The following is a 19373-nucleotide window of genomic DNA, read 5'->3' on the forward strand; positions in this document are numbered from 1 at the left end:
ACGACTCAAACGCACCGTTCCTCTTCAGTCTCCCGTATTCGGTGTCTGCCTTTCACGGGCATAGAAAGTCACTGGCAATACCATGGCTTGGGTCCGCCACACCTCAGTCATCCAAAGTAACATCCTTGCTTTTCAGCACTTTGAAGAGGTCAATCATGAAATCAAACGGCGTGTATTTTATGGGGTAAATCTGCTGCACATACAGCATTCTATTCTGAAATTCCATTTAGGCATGAACTCTTTGAAACACCCTTGCATGTTGATTTGTACAGGGGAGGTTGGTTGGTTTTGTGGTGCCTGGATGGCCCCACCTTAAATGTCTGGACTCTCTGAATAAGTCAAGGTTCTACTTACTGTTCCTCCAATTAAGGAGGCGGTGGTGTCAGGAGTTAAGTATTGGGCTGCCAACAGCAAGGCTGGTGGTTCCAATCCATCAACTGCTCCGCAGGAGACAGATGAGGCAGTCCGCTTCCATAAAGATTCACAGGCTCAGAAACCCAAAGGCTGTGGTGGGGCCTGGGAAGCTATTCACTTCTGTCCCACAGGGTTGCTGTGAGTTGGAATTCCTCCACAGCAGTGGGCTCTTAAGGAAGTACACTGGGCTTGTGTGTCAGTCTGGGTAGACTAGAGAAACAAATTCATAGACACTCATATGTGTATAGGAAAGAGTTTTATATACAAGAGCAATTACATACTGAGAAAACATCCCAGCCCAGTCCAGATCAAGTCCATACGTCTGATATTAGCCCGTATGTCTGATACCAATCTATAAAGTCTTCTTCAGACTCATGAAACACATGCAATGATGCTGAATGCAGGAAGATCACAGGCCAGTGGGTTGGAAGTCTTGTGGATCCAGTGGCGGTGTGAGCATCTCAGCACTGACAGGGATCTCCATGTGGCTCCTCCATCTCAAGGCACTAGTGAAGTTTCATGTGTCTTGTCAGCTGCAGTGTCTCCCAGGGAGTGAGCATGTGTCCGCCTCCAGCAAGCTATTTATCTCCTCAGTGACTCCAGATGAGGTCCTCAAGCTGGGACCTGATTGACAGGCTAAACTCCATCCATTCACTCGTAAGTCTCAAATCAACAATAGATTATGTAACTATCACCACTTGGCTTTGGAGCAGTGGGAGAGTAGAGGTCAGGAGAGCCACTGGAGGGCCGGGGTCACAAATGACCTCCCTTGTGCAGGTTCCCACCCGTATGACAAGCATTTACTGAGCTGCTCAGGAGACAGGGTTGGGAACAAGTCAGGCAAGATTCCCGTTCTCTGTTCCTCCCTCCCCGGTCAGGACAGACGGATCACAGAGAAGTGAACTTCTCTTACTGACTTAATCCATTGACGATTTTGATCACGTCTTCAGTCAGTGTTTGCCGAGTCTCTATGAGGCACTGGAGAGCCTACCATGAACAAGACGGCCATGGTTTCTGCTGGCCACGGTCCAGTGAGGGGCACAGGTGGGTGGGCGGGGTAGGGGGAAGCTGGTGGCAAACAATAAGCTGATCACTTCAAACATGCAATAATAATAGAATTCCATGCAGTAGATACAGAAGAATAGAATAATATAGCAAATACAGTACGTTGCATCGATTTCCACTTGTCGTGACCCTGTAGGACAGAGCAGAGCTACCCTTCAGGGTTTCCAAGCCAGTGAACCCATGAGAAGCAGACTACTACTCCCTTCTCTCTCTGAAGGGCTGGTACGTTTGAACCGAACCTTGAACCTTTCAATGAATACCTGAGTACTCACCTCCTGCACCATCAGCACCGCGGATGAGCATCCAATGTAAGGTGCGGTCATCTCATCTGGTGTCAATTTAAGGATGAAGAGTGTAGGGGTGGAGTCTAGGCTGTCAGTCTGGAGATAGCCAATGAGACTTCTGTGTGGGCATGGTCTCAGAATTCTGGGAAATCTGGTACTTCCTTCATGGAGGTGAGAGACACTCTCGCTCTCACTTCACTTCCTTGAAGACTCTCTCCTGACAAGGCTGACTTTCCTGGGAGACATTGCTGACAAGACACATGGACACAACCAGACCTCTGAAGCTGGAGAAGCCACAGAGAGACCCCTGCCAGTGCTGAGATGCTTACAATGCCACTGGACCCAAAGACTTTCTACCCACTGGCTTGTGATCATCCTGGTTTCAGCGTTATTGCATGTGTTTCGTGAGTCTGAAGAGGACTTTCTAGATCAGTATGGGACATATGGGCTAATATCAGACTTAAGGCCTTGGACTGGACTGGGTTGGAATGTTTTCTTAATGTACAATTACCCTTTATATAAAACTCTCTTATATACATATGCATGCTTATGAAATTGTTTCTCTAGTCTCCGCAGACTGACACATAAGGTAACATGCAGGAGGTCTGGTGGCATGGTGGGGTAAGCATTTGGGCCTCTAATAGAAATCTTGGCGGCTGGAACCGAGCAGCTGTTTCACAGGAGAAAGACAAAACCGTCTGTTTCTGCCAAGTGGAGAGCCTCGGAAACCCCCCTCCCAGGCAGTTCCCGCCATCCTGCACCATAGCACTGGGTGGGTGCTCGGCAACACCTGGTGGTCTCTGCTTCTCTGGAAAGGTCTGCTCAGTTCTACGTAGTCCTCATTGGTCCTGAGAAAGTTACTTTTTACTGAGAAGACTAAACGGCCCCGAACCCTTTACCTGCTTCTAAGATTCCAAGAGTCTTGACAGCCCCGAGAATTTCATCACATACTTGGCAGCTCATGCTGACCTGGACTGGTGAGGGAGTCTATGTAGGACTTTTTCCCCCCCTTTTGTGTGTGCTTAGCGTGAACGCTCACCCCCTTTTCTGCAGAAATTAATGACAGGCGGCCGCCTCCACCCCCTGTGGTATGTTACCCTCTGGCAGACACCCAATCTTTCCATATTTCCTTTCTACAACGTGAAAGAATCCGAGTCGGAAACACAGCTGGTACCGGGGTTTGTGAAAAGACCCGTGAGTCTTTGTGTGTACACAAGCGTTTTTGTCTTTGCCTGCACACAAGTGCGGGTCTCACGGGGGAAGGGTAATTAGCACATTCATTAACGTTGGCTCAGTGTCTACCTCGGCTGTGGACCCAGTCATCTTGTCAATTGTAATAAGCACTCCTGTTGGCAGCAGAATTAATGAGGCTGCGGGGAAGTGGCCGTGTCTTTGAACTATGGTGAAACTAGGAAGACTTTTTTTTTAAACAAAGCAGACTTAGGTGCAGCCTGGGGTGACCTCCTAAAAGCTGTCATGTGTCCACTCACCGCCCCCCTCCCTGCCTTGCTCAAATCTCTCCAAGTACAGGGGTCTTTCTGCAAGTAACGAAGGTCATTTTCTGCTTGTAGCTGACTGACTAAGCTATCAGCTATTGAAATGCGCTATCTGTAAGGAGCTCATGCTAAGCTATTGAGCCAACCCCGTATCCTTGCTATAAAGTCCCCGAGGGGAGGGATCAAGTCTGCTGCCATGGCTGTGGCTGATAGAAGTATAGGAGGGATGTTTCCTTTAGGAAAATACCTGGGGCGGTGTCATGGATTGAGGTGTATCCCCCTCGCCCCCGAATATGTCGACTTGGTGGGGCCATAATTCTCATTGCTTTGGCTGCTATGTAATGATGAGTAATTGGACTCTGCTGTCATGATGTCATCAGCCCCCTGTGGTGTGCGCTGATAGATCAGTCCGTTCTCAGGGTGGGAGGCAATGCTACACCCTGATCCCATGTCAGGAGAGTGTCCTTGCTCTGCCTGTTATTTGATGAGGTGAGGGAGAGCCCAACTACCACCAAGAGAAAAAGCCAGGAGTCCCTGTGCTGAGACCCGCTGGGAGCCCAGAGAAGGGTGATGTCAAGACATGTGAGCTCTGGAAGGAACACCAGGGCCGCCGATGTGGAAAGGAGACAGGGGCCTCTTTCCCATGAGTGCTAACCCAGAGAGAAAGCCGGCCCCAGAGCTGACAGCTGAAATTGGACTTTTAGCCTCTAGAGTTGTGAGAGATTAAGCCTCTGTTCTGAAAGCCACCCACCTGGGTGTGGGGACCCGGGGTTCCCATCTCAGCGTGCTTCACTCATGAGACGCACTCACTCCGGGAGCCGGGGATTGGTTATTTTGCTCTTGGGATTCTTTCCAGGCCTGTTTGTCTTTGCAGCCAGATTTTGATTGACCTTGGGTGCTTTTTCTCCGTTTGTATATTTCTCCATTACCCTAGTAAGCACCTGTCTCAATTGTTGTTAAAATTCTGCTCAGAAGTGGGCTTTTTCCTCCCCTCTCAAGGGTAGCGATAACCAGAGTTAATTGCTCTTTAAAACAGAAAACTTTCTCTTTATTAGGCATCATTCAGGGGACACTCATTGCATTCCCGGACATTGGGTTAAATGCCAACTATATGCTATTTTGCTCAGTCCTTGTGATAAATCCTGAGGCAGGAAGCTATCTGAGAGAGGCCAGAGATGCTAAGTCACTTGCCTAAGGTCACACAGCGGGAATGCCAGATCCATCCAGAGCCGTCTAATGCCGACTCCCTTTAATCCTTCTGGCTTTAAAACGTGCAGTTGAAGATTTTGGAAGACTGGTACCAAGCCATAAGGTGAACCGTAAATAGAGATTACAGATTTAAGAGAAAACATCCCTCTACCCTCCTTGCTAGCCCAAGAGATGTTTTCCATGCCTTCAGGAACGTAACCACCCCCCATCCACAAAACCAGAAACCCATAAACAGTGTTTAAAGAAATGAACACTGAGCCATGTTGTGCTGGCGTCTGCTCGTACTGACTCCTAAAGACTGATGTTGGACATCTCTTCGCAGCCCTGAATTCACTGACATTGGGTTTGTAGCTCGCAGTCGGCCGTAGTTAGAAGTATCTACACCATGGAATCTTGCATTGCTACAAATCAGGGCCTTTTCTCCCAGGGGAGCGGGCTATTAAACATTGATCAGCACCCTACGGCCACTGAGGTAATAGCTAACTAGGAGAAAACCAAACCACAGCAGACCCTCTGTCTTTAAGCGAGAATCATTCCTGGGCTGCATTTGCCCCCATCGCTGAATCCCCTGCCTTCTGCATCCTCACGACCCTGGTGGCTGGCATTTTGCCCTTACAAGTCTTGGCAAGCCCCCGCTGTTCTCAGTGTGGCCACTGCTGTTGTTCATTGTTGGTTACATTCTTGGCACCGCTGTAAGACCCACCAAAGGCAGAAACAGTGGCTCCTCTTCTTTCTTCCATCTGAACTCTACCTGAGCTGCTGCTTCCTGCAGCTTGGGAGAGCTTCCTGCAGCTCGGGTCGGAGGCAAACTGTTGCTGCTTGTGGCTTGTTCAAGAGATGAAAGGCTATTAGAAGCCCACTGGCTCAGGGGCCTTTTTTTCTTAGAATCTAAGCAATCGACTGTGAAAAAAATTGGTTGTTGCTTTGACCCAGCAATTCCATTTCTCAGAATCCAGCTAACAGAAATATTTTCAACTGGGCATAAAATAGATGGACAAGGACATTCCGTGCAGCCCTGCCAGAAATGGTAACACACTTGAGAATGACCTTCCAGTCTGTCAGTGGAGAATTGGCCGTCTAAATTATGGTCTGTCCATACCAGAGCTTATTTAGCAGCTGCTAAGAGCATATGGGATCTTTTTGTGTGTGGCACTGTCGAAGGAAAAGGACAATCCACAGGGCCTTGCCCAGAGTGTAATCCAATTCACGTACACCAAAAAAGTGTGTACAAATACTTACGAGGGAGAGCGTCAGAAAGATCTGAAAACCAGCTGCTTTTGGGTGTCCGAGGGAAACCGTGTTTCAGAATTCCTTCTCCCAGTCTTTCTCCCGGCATGCCTCTGGGTGCCTGCCCCTCAGCCTTTGGGGTAATAGTGGGAGGAGTTAGCTCTCCCTCCAACCCAGGGCCCCCCTGCGGAAGGACACGGGCCTTGAAAGTGGCTCTCCCCTGCATGCGTGGAAGAAAGGCCTGGAGGTCTACTTCCGAAAAATCAGTATGAATTTTTGAGTAGATTATAGTTGCTCAGTCTGTTTTCTTAACATAGTGTGGGTGACATGTTTTACGGTTGTGGCTTTAAAACAGAAAGGCTTTTTGGGACCTAGCTAGGTCATGGCAGGGATGTGGGACAGAAACAAGTTGGAGGGGGCTGCAGACCTCCCGGCTACCACAACCTGCTGCTTAAAAAAAAAAAATCATTTCACTGGGGGCTCTTACAGCTCTGCTAGCATTCCATGCATCAATTATATCCAACACATTTGTACATAGGTTGTCACCATCATTTTCTAAACATTTACTTTCTATTTGAGCCCTTGGCATCAGCGCCTCTTTTTGCCCTCCCTCCCTCCCTCCCTCCCTCGTGACCCCTTGATAAATTATAAATTATTATTGTTTTCATATCTTAGACCGATCACTGTCTCCCTTCACCCACGTTTCTGTTGTTCATCCTCCCTGGGGGGTGGATTTTGCATCAATCATTGCGATCAATTCCCCCTTCCTCCCCTGCTCCCCAAGACCTCCTGGTATTGCTACTCCTATTTCTGTTCCCGAGTGGTTTATCTGACCTGGATTCCGTGTGTCGTGAGCTCTTATCTGTACCTGTGTACATGCTCCGGTCTAGCCAGAACTGAAAGGCAGGGCTAGGGTCATGATAGTGGAAGGTGAGGAAGCCTCTGAGAACCAGAGGAATATTGTGTGTTTCAGCGGTGCTATACTGCGCCTCGTTGACTCATCCCTTCCCTGTGACCCTTCTGTGAGGGGACATCCTATTGTCTACAGATGGGTGTTGGGTCTCTGCTCCAACCCCCTGCATTCTCAACAATATGTGTTTTTGTTTTGTTTTGTTCCGGGTCTTCTGGTGTCTGTTACCTGATCATGTTGACACCTCATGATCACACAGGCTGGTGTGCTGCTTCCATGTGGGCTTGTTGCTTCTCCACTAACTGGTCACTTGTTTAACTTCAAGCCTTTAAGACCCCAGAAGCTATATCTTTTGATAGCTGGACACCGTCAGCTTTCTTCGCCGTAGATGCTTATGCACCCATTTTATCTGTGGCAATAGTGTCGGGAGGGTGAGCATCACAGAATGCCAGGCTGTTTGGACAAAGTGTTCTTGCATTGAGGGAGGGCTTGAGCCCAAAGAGGCCCAAAGTCCATCAACTTCCTCAGTGTATTGCCATATAAATATATGTACCCAGACCAATACCTCTCTTTCTATGAATTCAATAAGTGCACACTGTGTTTATACTTTTATCCTAGATCTTTCCTGTTTCCTTTTACCTTCCTCCTGCCCCACCATCACGATTGCCCTTCTTCTGCCTCTTAGGAATTCCTCTCAGCTAGATTGCTGTTGTGCTAACAGCACCAGGGTCTCTACGTCCCCCCTGCTGTTTAATTCCCTAGTTATTCCCCTGTCTATGGTGTTGTTTGCTCACTGCTCCTCTCCCCCTTCTCTCTCCTCCCCATCGCTTTTTCCTCAGGCTTGCTTCCCATGTCCATCTCTTAACTTCCTGATCTGACAACAGGAGCACCAGGGGGTGAGTCTACCTGGACGCCATCCTGACTCCTCCTCCCCCAACCTCCCACTTGATACAGAAGTTCTGTGTCTAAAAATCAGTATTACTGGGATCCTCCCCTTTTTTTTAAAAAAAGGATTTATACTGCTGAAAACGACACGAGACACAAGCGGGTTGTGAACCAGGACATCCAGGTGCATGACAGTGTTCCATTCACCACGATGGGAAGCACTGGGGAGCCAATGGTGTCGCTGCTCTGCGGGCAGAGGCATGATGGTGGTTTCTGTGCTGGTTGCTTTTGAAGTTAGTGTATCTGGGGCCAGGGGTGAATCAAGGGGGTGTTGGAGGATGGGGGGTAACTGTGAACAGGAGGGGAGGAGGGAGGCAAGCAGGCAGTTTACTGAAGTCCCCTGGGAGAGGGTGCCCATCTCTCTGTGCACTGGGCCTGACCGCAGGAAGTTCGTATCTAGGACTGGGACCTCTTCTATTTAGAACCGCCTGGGTTCTCACGGAGTGAGCCCACTTCTCCACGTGGGGCACGCCACTGCTTCCTCCTTCTTTTGCATCTAGTCTTATTTCCCGTGTGTCTAGAGCAGGCATCCTCACACTCTGGCCCGCGGGCCACTCGCAGCCCACCAAAAACATTTATCTGGCCTGCCAGGCATTTTTTGCCCCATTTTTTTACTTCAAAATAAGATATGTGCATTGTGCATAGAAATTTGTTCAGAGTTCGTTTTTTAAAATATAGTCAGGCCCTCCGACAGGCCTGAGGAACAGTGAACTGGCCCCCTGTTTAAAAAGTTTGAGGACCCCTGGTCTACAGTCTGTGCATGCCGGTCCCGCATGCCTGGGCATTCCTGCCCCAGTGGCTTGGGGCTTTTGCTGGGCTCCTTCCCTCTAGTGGGGACACAGCAAACCTTTTTTTCGGCCCACAGCACACATTCTAGAGCAGCGGTTCTCAACCTGCGGGTCGCAACCCCTTTGGGGGTCAAATGACTCTTTCACAGGAGTTACCCGGTTCATCACAGTAGCAAAATGACAGTGATGAAGTAGCAATGAAAATACTGTTATGGTTGGGGGTCACCCCCACATTAGGAACTGTATGAAAGGGTGGCGGCATGAGGAAGGTGGAGAAGCGCTGCCCTGGAGCCTCCGCCCAAGCAAACGCAGCCCCTTCAGAGACTGCTGGGTGCTTCTTTGGGTCCAAGTAGAAAAGACTTGGAACAGAAACAGCCAGCAGCCATTGGGCGACTCTGTGTCCCTGTCGGAGCAGAACTGTGCCCCTGGGGATTTCCATTGCCCAGGGCTGAAGTCTTACTGGAGCAGAGGCATCCGTGGATGGGGCTTGAACCTCCAAACTTTTAAGAGTCAAGCATGCCAGCCATTTAGACTCCTCTGGGTTTCCAGTAGAGAGAGTCACCATGATATATACTTTTAAACATGAACAAACACATCTCGTAGAAATGGGGGTGGGGGTGGGGGCGAGGTGGGGGGGCAGGTAAGCAAACAAAACCCAGACAACGGAATGGTACAGGGCACAAGGAGAGGGAGGCAGAAGAGGAAAAAGAAGAGGAGCCAACAAAAACCAGCTTCAGGAGACCATGGAAAAGAGAATTAGAGCTCCCGGTTTGGGTCGAACGGACGCAGCCTTAAACACACACCACCTGGCCGATGTGCAGTTGCTGATGTCCACCCCCTTCCGGGGGGAACATACTATTGGTGGCTGACTTGACGCTACCAACTGGGGTGTCACGGCATACAAAGCTAGAAGAGATCTCTCACCAACCTGGAGGAGCTGGCGCCCCACACGGCCTTGTCAGGATCCCCCCGTGAGCCCAGCAAGAGCTCCTCAACCCACGCACAACACAGCCCACTGCCGCAGGAGGGAAGGAAGGGTGGGACCAAGGCGTACTTGAGATTCCAGCAGGTGATCACGGGCTTCATGGTGTGGTGGGTGTGGTCGATGGTCAGGGCCTCCAGCAGCCAGTGGAGGGCACAGAGCTGGCGGAAGAGCGGCTCCCTGCAGACACAGAGAGGGACCTGTGAGGAGGAAGCAGCAGAACAGCAGCCGTTGATGTGGACAGTTGTTGCCGGTGCACTGGCCCCCGCTTGAGAGAGCTGCCAAGACACGTACCTGGACGCATTAGACCTTCACAGTGGCCCTGGGAGGCATTCAGGAGTCCCATTTCGCAGAGGAGGACTCTGAGGCTTGGACACAGTCAGGCCGGTTGGTGGCCAAGTCATGATGGGAAAGGAGAGGAGGCTAATCTTTGAGTCTGTGTGTGTGTTGGGGGAAAGGTCCAAGAAGGGGCCCTCCGCTGGGCGTTTTGAGCTCAGGCAAATTAGAAGGAAATTAATACCGTAGCTGGCATGTGGAGGGAGGGGGTTCCCTGGTTAAGGAGAGCAGGTGGGCAAGCTCCGGGCTGCTCGCCCAGTGGGCTGCAGTTTGAACACGCTCCTCAGGAGAAAGCAGAAACTCTTTTGGGTAAAGATTTCTGCAAAACCCTCCTCTGCCCTGTGGGTCGCTGAGTCAGAATCGACTCGGTGGCCGTGGGGTTCGTTTGTACAAATACACACAACTATAGCGCATTCCCAAAGTCTGGGGACACCGGGGAATCGAGTGCACTTAAGAGTATTATTCGCCTCGGCAGTTGGACAGGGTGTATGAAAGTTGTATGTCCTCCACCCGAAAAAAACGCAGCAGGACCATGCAGAAAAGCGTAATGCGCACATTACTCGAAGCATAGTTGAATGAGAACTCTGACCTCTGCTTTCCAACGTGCTGCACCTGACTCAGCTCCTGCAACCAGCCAGGCGTCAACCAGGAGACTTTACACATATGATCCCGTTCTTCCAGAGCTGGCTGCACAGTATTGCCTGCTAACTGGGGCTCAGAGAGGGCTAGTTGCTCATCGGAGGCCACACAGCTTGTTGATGACAGAGATAGGATCTGAATAGGTGGCATTTAGTCCTCAGGACAGCCCTCCCTATGGAGGGTGTCATTCCCCCTCCTCTGTACAGAGGAGGGAACAGAGGCTCGGAGTTGCAGTGCATTCACTGTCCCTGGTCACACTGCTAGGTGATGAACAAGGATCGAACCTGCGTCTGTTTAACCTCAGGGTTCGCCTACTGTCTTGTGGCCCTATGCTCAAAGTGAAGCCAACTCAGAGTGAGTGGGGCAGGGGGAGGGGTGTCACCCTTCGAGGGAGGTCAGCAGAGGGTTAACTTTTTCTGGAGAAGCCCTGCTCCTCACCCTAGTGGTTTCTCCCTTACACTAATGGTTGGCTACATCCATTAGAAGCCTGTGTAATTGCTCTTCTCTGCAGCTGCCTTCTGTCCCATCAGAAGTCCCCCGGGCTCCTGGGCCGATGCTCACACGGACAGGAAGGAATCCACCCTCCCCATTTCCAGGAAGACACTCCCTCACAAGCACATCCACCCCGGGAGCTAATCAGATACGCCTCTCTCGGTCTCCCTGCTTAGAGGCATCGTTGTTTTCACTTGTTGCGCCTGTCCTGGGGTGGCCATGTCTGTCAGGTCTTAGGAAAGCTAGAAGCCAGCGACCAACTCTCTATTGTCTGTGGACCCCCCTTCTTCCCACCTGCCTCCCTCGCCTCCCCTTTCTTCTCCTGTCCTCTCAGGTCTTCCGTTTACGTACCTCTCTCGCTGCTGAACCTGCTAGCTACAGAGCCCATGCCACAGGTTACTCTGTTTCCCCCAGCACAGGATCAATACCTTTCTGGAGACTCAAAGCAAGAAGACAGGAAGGAATTGATTGGGGTTTGATGTTTCCCTGAGATTATCATATGGGCACTCGCCTCATATGCAGAACCGCTGGGATAATGAAAAATACTCACACTAACAACAACAAGAGACTGAGCACTTCCCAGAGAGCACTTATCTTATGCCAGGTAGGATTCGATGGAGCAGTGGGGGAAGTGGCAGGACTGCTGGCCTCAAGGTCATTGGTTCAAAACCCACCAGGAGAAAGATGAGGCTGTCTGTTCCTGTTGGCAGTTTTGGAAACCTTGTATAGTGGTTGCTAAGAGCTGAAGTGGACTGGACGGCAGTGGGTGTGTGTCTTTGTTGGTAACATGTTGAAAGATGTAGGGAGCAGCAGAAGAAGGTTGAAGGGACTTACAGCGAGATAGAGGAGTAGGTTGACAGACTGCCTGGACCCGCTACAGTAAAGACACTAGAGCCCAGAGGAAGCAGAGAGGGATGGATAATCTTTTTGACCCTGGGTTTCACAGGAAAGGATTGAAGATTGAAGGGAAACTGAACAAAAATGATGAGTGGGACAATATAATTGAGCTTTGGAGCTGGCTTGATACAGCACGGCCGTTTTGACCTTTGCAAGCGGCTTTCCATTGAGACAAGAGCCTAGAGTTGGTACCACACACTCAGCATGGCACACATACCTCCAGCAGTGCCTGGTGACCAGACAGGCAGGGTGGTCCCCCTGTTTCTCCAACTTTTGAGCGTGGCAGGTACCCACCCTCAAGGTAGAGCAGGCTGTTTCATACTTTGGGAGAAAATCATAATAAATTGCAGGGTGAAATACACAAAAAAGGTAATAAGCCCCCCATCAAAATGGAAAAGAGGAGAAATCATTTACGGACTCCACAGACACCAAGACAACCGCAACTTAGGAAATGACGGGCACACCCACGGGCACAATGAACGCAGCACCGGAGCTGATGCAGCACAGGGTTCCCGGCACCACCACAGCAACGCGACAGCAACAGATGCACTTCTGCGGATAACGACAACGATGCAAATCCATTCAGCGCTCCAGTCAGCGGAGAGAACGGACGGGAAGCAGGATCCACCGACCTGCCATCTACCAGAGACTCACCTTAGACACAAAGGCAACATTAGTCTAAAAGCCAAAGCACAGAAGAATGCTATGCTCATGGCAATCAATATAAGGAGCGGCGATGTATTATTTTTTGATAATACAGATTTCAAGACAAAAAGCAGCATAAGAGACAAAGACATTATGTAACTCTTAAGGGTCAGTTGAACAAAAGGACATAGCCATGATAAATATATGTCAATAAAAGGGCCTCAGAATACAAAATTTCAACTCTTAACAGAAAGAAAGAAGAAAGACAAAACTTCAATAATAGTAGATTTTAATACACCACTTTTGGTGGGCAGAACAGTTAGAAATAAAAAAATAAAGACACAAGACAGCACAAGCAGCCAACTTGACTCCATAGCCACATACACCAAGCACTGCGACACCCACGGTACCACAGACAGGCTTTCCATTACATAAGGAACATTCTCCAGATTAGACCAGGTCTCGGGCCGCAACGCAAGCATGAATAAATTGAACATTGAAATACTCTGAGACCTAGTCTTAAATCCAAGTGCGATGCACTTAGAAATACCAGCAAGACCAAGGGAAAAATTAAAACCTGGAAGCAAACTAGTGCATTGTTGTATTCTCTTGGTAACACAATACGACGGATGTCTTGAATCCAGTGGAAACGAAACCACAACACACCACAACCTGCGGGACAAACAAAAGCAGCGCCGTGAGGGCAATTTATAGCCATAAATGTACATGTCGGAAAAGGACCAAAAGCAACCCCTTCACCGCAAATTTCTTATTAGAAAGAGAGCAGCCAGATAAACCTACAGTCACCAGAAGGGAAGACATGCCGAGGGCTAAAGCGTAAATAAGTGAAGCAGACGTCACAAAGAAGGTAAGAATGCTACCAGAAGCCCATTCTTCAAAAGGACTAGAAAAATCGACAAGCCACTAGCGAAGCTAACAAAGGGAATGAAGGACAGGATGCAAACAACAGCAATAGGAATGAAACCTGCGACAGTACAACAGAGCTGACGGAAATGAAAAGGATAGTGGAATCCCAGGAAGGACCATACTCCAACATATTTGAAAACTCAGGGGGGGAAAAAGAACACATTTCTAGCAACACACTAACAGACAGGAGTAGACAACAGGAGCAGACAGAAACTAAAGAAGAAATTTGTCTGGTCATTTAGAAACTCTAAAGCAACAACAGAGAAAGTCTGGCCTTTCATAACTCACGGGCAAGTTCTATCCCAAACTCAGGAGACAATGTTCTACATCTGGAGTCGAATGACTGGGGTCTTCAGAGCCTGTGGTAGCCATCTGATGTGCACTGTGGGTCTTTCCCCGTTTGGGATGAAGAAGAAACAGTAACCACGGTGACAAGAAGAGTGCCGGCTCCTCTGTGAAATGATTATTTCAAGGTATAAAGTCACGAACTACATTGCAGCCTCTGATCTGCCTGTTGGGTGACCTCTGGCAACTCCTGCTCCTTGCCTGGGCTTCAGGTTCCTCCCATGTTGCTCTCCTTGCCTGGCCTGCAGGTTCCTCCCATGGTGCTCGAGGAAAAGGTGGGCAAGGTCCTCTCTAGTCACATCAGAGGCTGATTCAGGCCTCGGTGTCTTTAGTTGTGACTCTGCTGTTCAGCTCAGCAGAGGCAAGGGTGGGGCACAAGAACAGGCTTTGGCTCAAGTGTGCCCCCGGTGAGTAGGGCTGACTGAGTTAGGCTGGCCATGATCAACCAGGGACACTGCTTTTGTCAGCTCTTGTCAAGCTCACTCCCAACTCATCATAACTGATTCCAGGCACAGTGGGATCCGACCGTTGGAATCCGTCACGTTTTCATTGGTTGACTGGTGGAAGTAAATCCACCAGGCCTTTCTTCCTCTCCTGTCTTAGTCTGGGGGCCCTACTGAAAACTGCTTGACTTCATAGCAACATGCAAGCCTCCATTGAGAGCCATGAGGGGCAGTGACCAGAAATCAACCGTGGAAGATTTGAATCCTACCACCCCTGTCTCCATGATAAATTTTTTCAGATGATAAATCTTTATGGGAGCAGACAACCCGCTCTTCCTCCCAAGGAGCAGCTGGTGGGTTTGAACTGCCAGCCCTGTCATTCATTGCCCAATGCCTAGCCCACAGTGCCACTAGAACGCCTTCTGCACACAATTAAAAAACTTACTACTAGCGACTCTCTTGAATGGAGCAGAACTGCCCCTGTGGGTTTCTGAGATTCTTCAGGAGATTAGAGAGCCTCATCTTTCCCCCGAGGAATGGCTGGTAGTTTCAAATTGCTGACCTGGTTAGCCATCCAAAGCGTCTCTCACTGTCACCAGGTCTCCTACTATATGCGCACACCCTCAGGGTCTAACATCTGACAAATGATCCGACAGAGAAGTCTAGAAATCACTGTACTGTTTCCGCTGCCCTGACCATAGTGTTCTCCGTTGGAAGGAGGAGGGGCAGTTATTTTGGGGGTGGGGTGGGTGATACTTGTAACTAGAGGGTGCCCCTGGCCTCTCGTACGACCATGGGTGCTTGTAAACAGCCCCCAGTGCACAGGTATGTGCCCTCCGCAAACAACAGAGGACTGCCTGGGCCCCAGGCGAGGATGAGGATGAGCATGGGGATGATGATGAGTCCATGCCTGTGGGTTCAGAGACTGTACCAGCTTCTCTGAGTAGTCATTTCTGGTGTCATGGGGAAAACACGCCTGTCCCCAGCCCTGGCTTCGCACCCACCCCCTTCCCACCCCAGCTCAGCCAGCCTCCAGACAGACTTCATCGGGCTCCGTGAGCTCTTGAACATGAGCGCGTCTGGCTTGGTAAGAAACGGACTACCGCGGCCCCAGCTGATCTCTCACTTGGCTCTCCACCAGCATGCCTGCTTCCTGTAAGGACTACATACCAAATGGCTCTGCCAGCTCCAGGCGCTACACGCCTTTCTTGGGGATGAAAGTGCAGCTTCCCTGGTCCTCCCCCCCCCCACCGCGTTACCGTGCGAGTCACTCCCCCTCGGTGTCAGTTCCGAGCTAGCAAGGCACAGGGCGCTGGGGCTGTGCTTACACTCGGGCCTGGGGGAGCAAGGGCGAGAAGATGCAGCTGTGCCAGGGCGTGAAGGGGCGGAGCATGATTTCGGTCCCTCCTTCCACCTTCCTCATCCTCTCATCGGTGTACGTGCTGGGGGGAGGACAGAGAACAGGGGGAGGTCAGCAGCAGGCTGGACAATGTCCGCTTTTGTGTTGCTAGGGCTGAAATTCAACCCTGTGTGGTGACGCCTCCTTCCCATGCGCCAGGGGAGCCCCTGGGGGGGGGGGGGCGCCCGCAGTGGAATGTTCTCCACGGCCTAAAGAAAGGTTGGGGGGAGTCCACCCAGAGGCTCCTTGGAAGGAAGGCCTGGCAATCAACCTCCTTTGGACGACTCAGCCATGGACAACCTCAAGGAGCCAAAGACCTTCTATACTCGGACACACGTGGGTCCCAGGAAGTAGGCGCGGCTGTCGGTACAGCCGTTGAGACACTTCTGCCCTGTGTCCGTGCTGGAGCAAGACAGCAAATAACTAAGTCACGTGGCGATTGTTCCCACGTCGGGGGACCCGAGCCTGTGAAGACTCCTGCTCTCCTGGAGCACCCACTCGAGGGGAGCGGACTCTCAAGAAGAGCTGGTCTCTAACCCTGCCACACAGGGCTGAGGTGGTCGCATGAAAGACAAAACATATGTGACCTGTAAATGCCTATCCCCCAGTCAGCCTTTCACTGATAAAATTGGGTGGAAGGCCGGGTTTGGCCTTTCCTGGGGAAGCGGGGAGCGTGGGGAGGGCAAGCTGTGAGTTCTAAATGGGGAGAAATGTCTATAAGAAGGTGACATGTGGGGAAACCCTGCCAGAGTGTGAGGGAGTGAGCTACATCCCCCTCTGAGGGCCCGGCACGTGCACACACCCTCCGTGGAGCTGTGTCCCAGCAGCAGCAGCGAGGAGCGACACCTGGACCCTGAGAGAGGCGGCTTGTAGACCACCGGAAGGCCTTGGGCTTTCCCCCACCCCCTTTCTTTGTGACAGGAAGGATTTTGAGACAAGGTCTGACTTGGATTTGAAGAGTCCCTCTGGTTGCTGTTTCCAGAATAGTCTCAGCATGGAGAGCAAGAGTCGAGACACAGAGACCCAGGAGGAGCTATGGAAACCATTCTGGCACTAGAAACAAGGCTGGCTTCCAGTGAGGTGCTGCCGTGGAGAAAGGTGGGCAGAGGATGGGGCGAGGGGCACCAGGAAGGCCCTGCCTGGGATCCAGGACTCTGACTACTCAAGGCGGCTTCTCCAACCCCATCGTTTGCTGACCAATCAGTGGGTGGCATCAGCCATGTGGTCTGTGGACCTTAAACTTCAGAAATGGGCTTCTCCCAAAAGGTTAGTCACGAGTCCCATTTCAGCAGCCACCAAAGCAGGCTGCTTGGGGGAACCAGAGGCCTGTGAGCTCTGGTAGAGCATATGGAAGCTTTCCCTGAAGTCACACACCATCTGGGGGGAAGGGTGGAGGATCGTTACAAAGGAGGGAAGCAGCCAGAACAGGCCGCTCCTCCTGGAAGCCAGAGATGGTTTCCGAGCTTAAGGGAAGAAGTCACACGTGGGACTGTGTTTGAGTGTTTTCCTCCACTGTCATTGGAATAGGAGCCCGGATACCACGGCAGGCAGTGACAGCCCCAACTTGCTAACTGAAAGGTCATCGGTTTGAACCTCCCAGCCACTCTGTGGAAGGAAGATGAGGCAGTGAGCCCAAGAGTCTTGGAAACCCTAGAGAACAGTTCTACTCTGTCCTGCAGGGTCCTGTGTCAGTCTGGGTAGACTAGAGAAACAAAGTCAGGGACACTCGCGTGTGTAGGAAAGAGCTTTATAGACAAGAGCAGTTGAATATTGAGAAAACATCTTGGCCCCGTCCAGATCAAGTCCACAAGTCTGACATTAGCCCATATGTCTGATACCAATCGATAAAGTCCTCTTCAGACTCATGAGACACATGCACTGACATTGAGTGCAGGAAGATCAGGTGGGGGGGAAGTCTTGTGGATCCAGTGGCATTGTAAGCATCTCAGCGCTGGCAGGAGTCTCCATGTGGCTTCTCTGGCTCCAGAGGTTTGGCTCCATCAGCCTCTCTCTGTGTATCTTCTCCACAGGGATGTCTCACAGGGAGTAAGCAGAGAGAGAGAGAGTGTCTCCTGCCTCCAAGGATGAAATACAGGAGTTCCCAGAATCCTCAAGAGAAGGCTGTTCCCACACAAAGGCCTCATTCGCTATATCCTGATGGACAGGCCAGACTCCAGCCCTATACTCTGAATCCTCAAATTGATACCAGATGATGTGACTCCCACAGGTCCCTCTGAGTTGGAATAGGCTAGACCGCAGTGGGGTTTTCGTTTTCATAAGTGAAGTAAACCATTTCAGATCTGTTTGTCTTGCCTGCCAAAATCATGAGGCACCTCGTTTTTTGCCCATAACCAAACCCATCCCCATTCCAAGTTATCATTAGCTGATGATTGTTTACTTTCAAATGAGGCGATTTCACATAAATATCATAAAGCCTTGGCTATGGCAAATGGAGATTTCTGGCCACTCTGGGCCAGAGAAAAAGCCCAAGTTCTTGCCGTGGTCATAAGGAGCCCTGGTGTCACTGTGGGCTAGGGGTTGGGTGCTAACCACAAGGTCAGTGGTTTAAATCTACCAGCTGCTCTTTGGGGGAAAGGTGAAGCCCTCTGCCTTCTACAGAGATTGACAGTCTGGAGCCCTTGTTTAGGGTTGCTCTGGGTCTGAATCGACTCGATGGTAGTGGGTTTAGTTTGGGGTTAGATGAGATGGTAGTGGTAGGCCTCTCTCTCTAGTTTTGGTTTTTGCTTCCAGTCAAGTGTCAGCTAGAGCTAAGGATGGGGCGGAGCACCCACTGGCTCCATGGTGTGGGCTTCTTGGCTTGCCATGAGACTCCCCCCACCGCCACCCCCACCCCATCCACCTGCCTGCCGGTGTCCCTGAATGCCTTGGCTTCTGAGCCCTAGACTAAGGGCTTCATGAATGACTGACTCTCTGGCTCATTGCTTCCCCCTCGTGTGTACAGATGCCTGTTTATGCTGGGGGCTGCAGATGCCGCAGTGAAGGAGGCAGCCTTCACTCCTCCCTCCAGTGGGGGAGACCAACAAAAGCAATTGCAGATTTGGGGAATCTCTGCTGGAGGGAGTGAGCCTGGCACTCGGAGAGCCTACAGTAGGGAGCTGAGCTGAAGTGGAAGCCAGGGAGGATCCCCGGAGGAGGATGCAGCAATGGAGAAACAGGTTCCTCAGATTTCGTGACATACCTCCAATTGAGAGGTGAGGCTCTGTGTCCCTTCCCCTTTAATCTTGCCTCTGTGGCTAGCTGGATGAATAGAATATGCCAGAAGTGGTGTGAAGGCAGTTTCTGGGCCCAGTCTGTAGGCACTGGTCTCTCGGCTATGTGACTTAGGAATGCCCAGGCTTAGAACCTAGCTGCTATACTGGGAGCAAGCTGGCATCCTGTGAAGAGGCCCACCCACCGGCAGAGGTGCCCAGGCCCCTGGCCCTCAGGCCTGGCTCAGCTGACAGCTGACAGTCAGCTCCAACGTGAATGAGCCATCCTTGACGCCACTCCAGTGAATGCAGGTTCATGTGGGAAGTAAAGTGTTGCTCTAATTTTTGGAGCAGTTCTTCATGGCAATAAGTACCTGGTAAAAAAGGAAGCACCAAGTGACAAGCTAAAAGTTCCATGAAATTACATAGGAACTAGCCCATGCAAAAGCCCTGGAGGGAGGGCATGCAGTGAGAGAGTGGTGGGTAAGTCAGGGAGGCTGGAGTAGAGGGAGCCAAGGGAAGCCATGCGACAGGGTGGCGGAGCAGCCAGGTGCTGAGCAGACCACACAGGGCTGGCCTGGTGGTCACAGAATTTTTTCCCCCCTTGTCAACAATGGTAGCCATTGATGGTTTCAGGCTGGGAGCAATTGCCACTTTGAACAAGGTCACTTAGTCTTGGTGTGGGGAGTGGGATGGAGAGTCCAAGGACACGTGTGAGGAA

At 50.9% G+C, this 19373-nt stretch overlaps 1 protein-coding gene across 1 annotated transcript in view; it reads right to left on the bottom strand.

Annotated features, from left to right (window-relative positions):
- The window catches only part of CCDC60 (coiled-coil domain containing 60), a 204939-nt gene that overhangs the window by 34178 nt on the left and 151388 nt on the right, over positions 1 to 19373 (bottom strand). Inside the window, exons 4-5 of the mRNA XM_075534645.1 lie at positions 15373 to 15486; positions 9393 to 9500 (exon numbers count right to left, since the gene is read on the bottom strand). Of these exons, the coding sequence (XP_075390760.1) occupies positions 9393 to 9500; positions 15373 to 15486 (222 nt within the window). The remainder of the gene's footprint in view (positions 1 to 9392; positions 9501 to 15372; positions 15487 to 19373) is intronic.

This window comes from Tenrec ecaudatus, chromosome 16, assembly GCF_050624435.1.
Source record: "Tenrec ecaudatus isolate mTenEca1 chromosome 16, mTenEca1.hap1, whole genome shotgun sequence".
Lineage (NCBI taxonomy): Eukaryota > Metazoa > Chordata > Mammalia > Afrosoricida > Tenrecidae > Tenrec > Tenrec ecaudatus.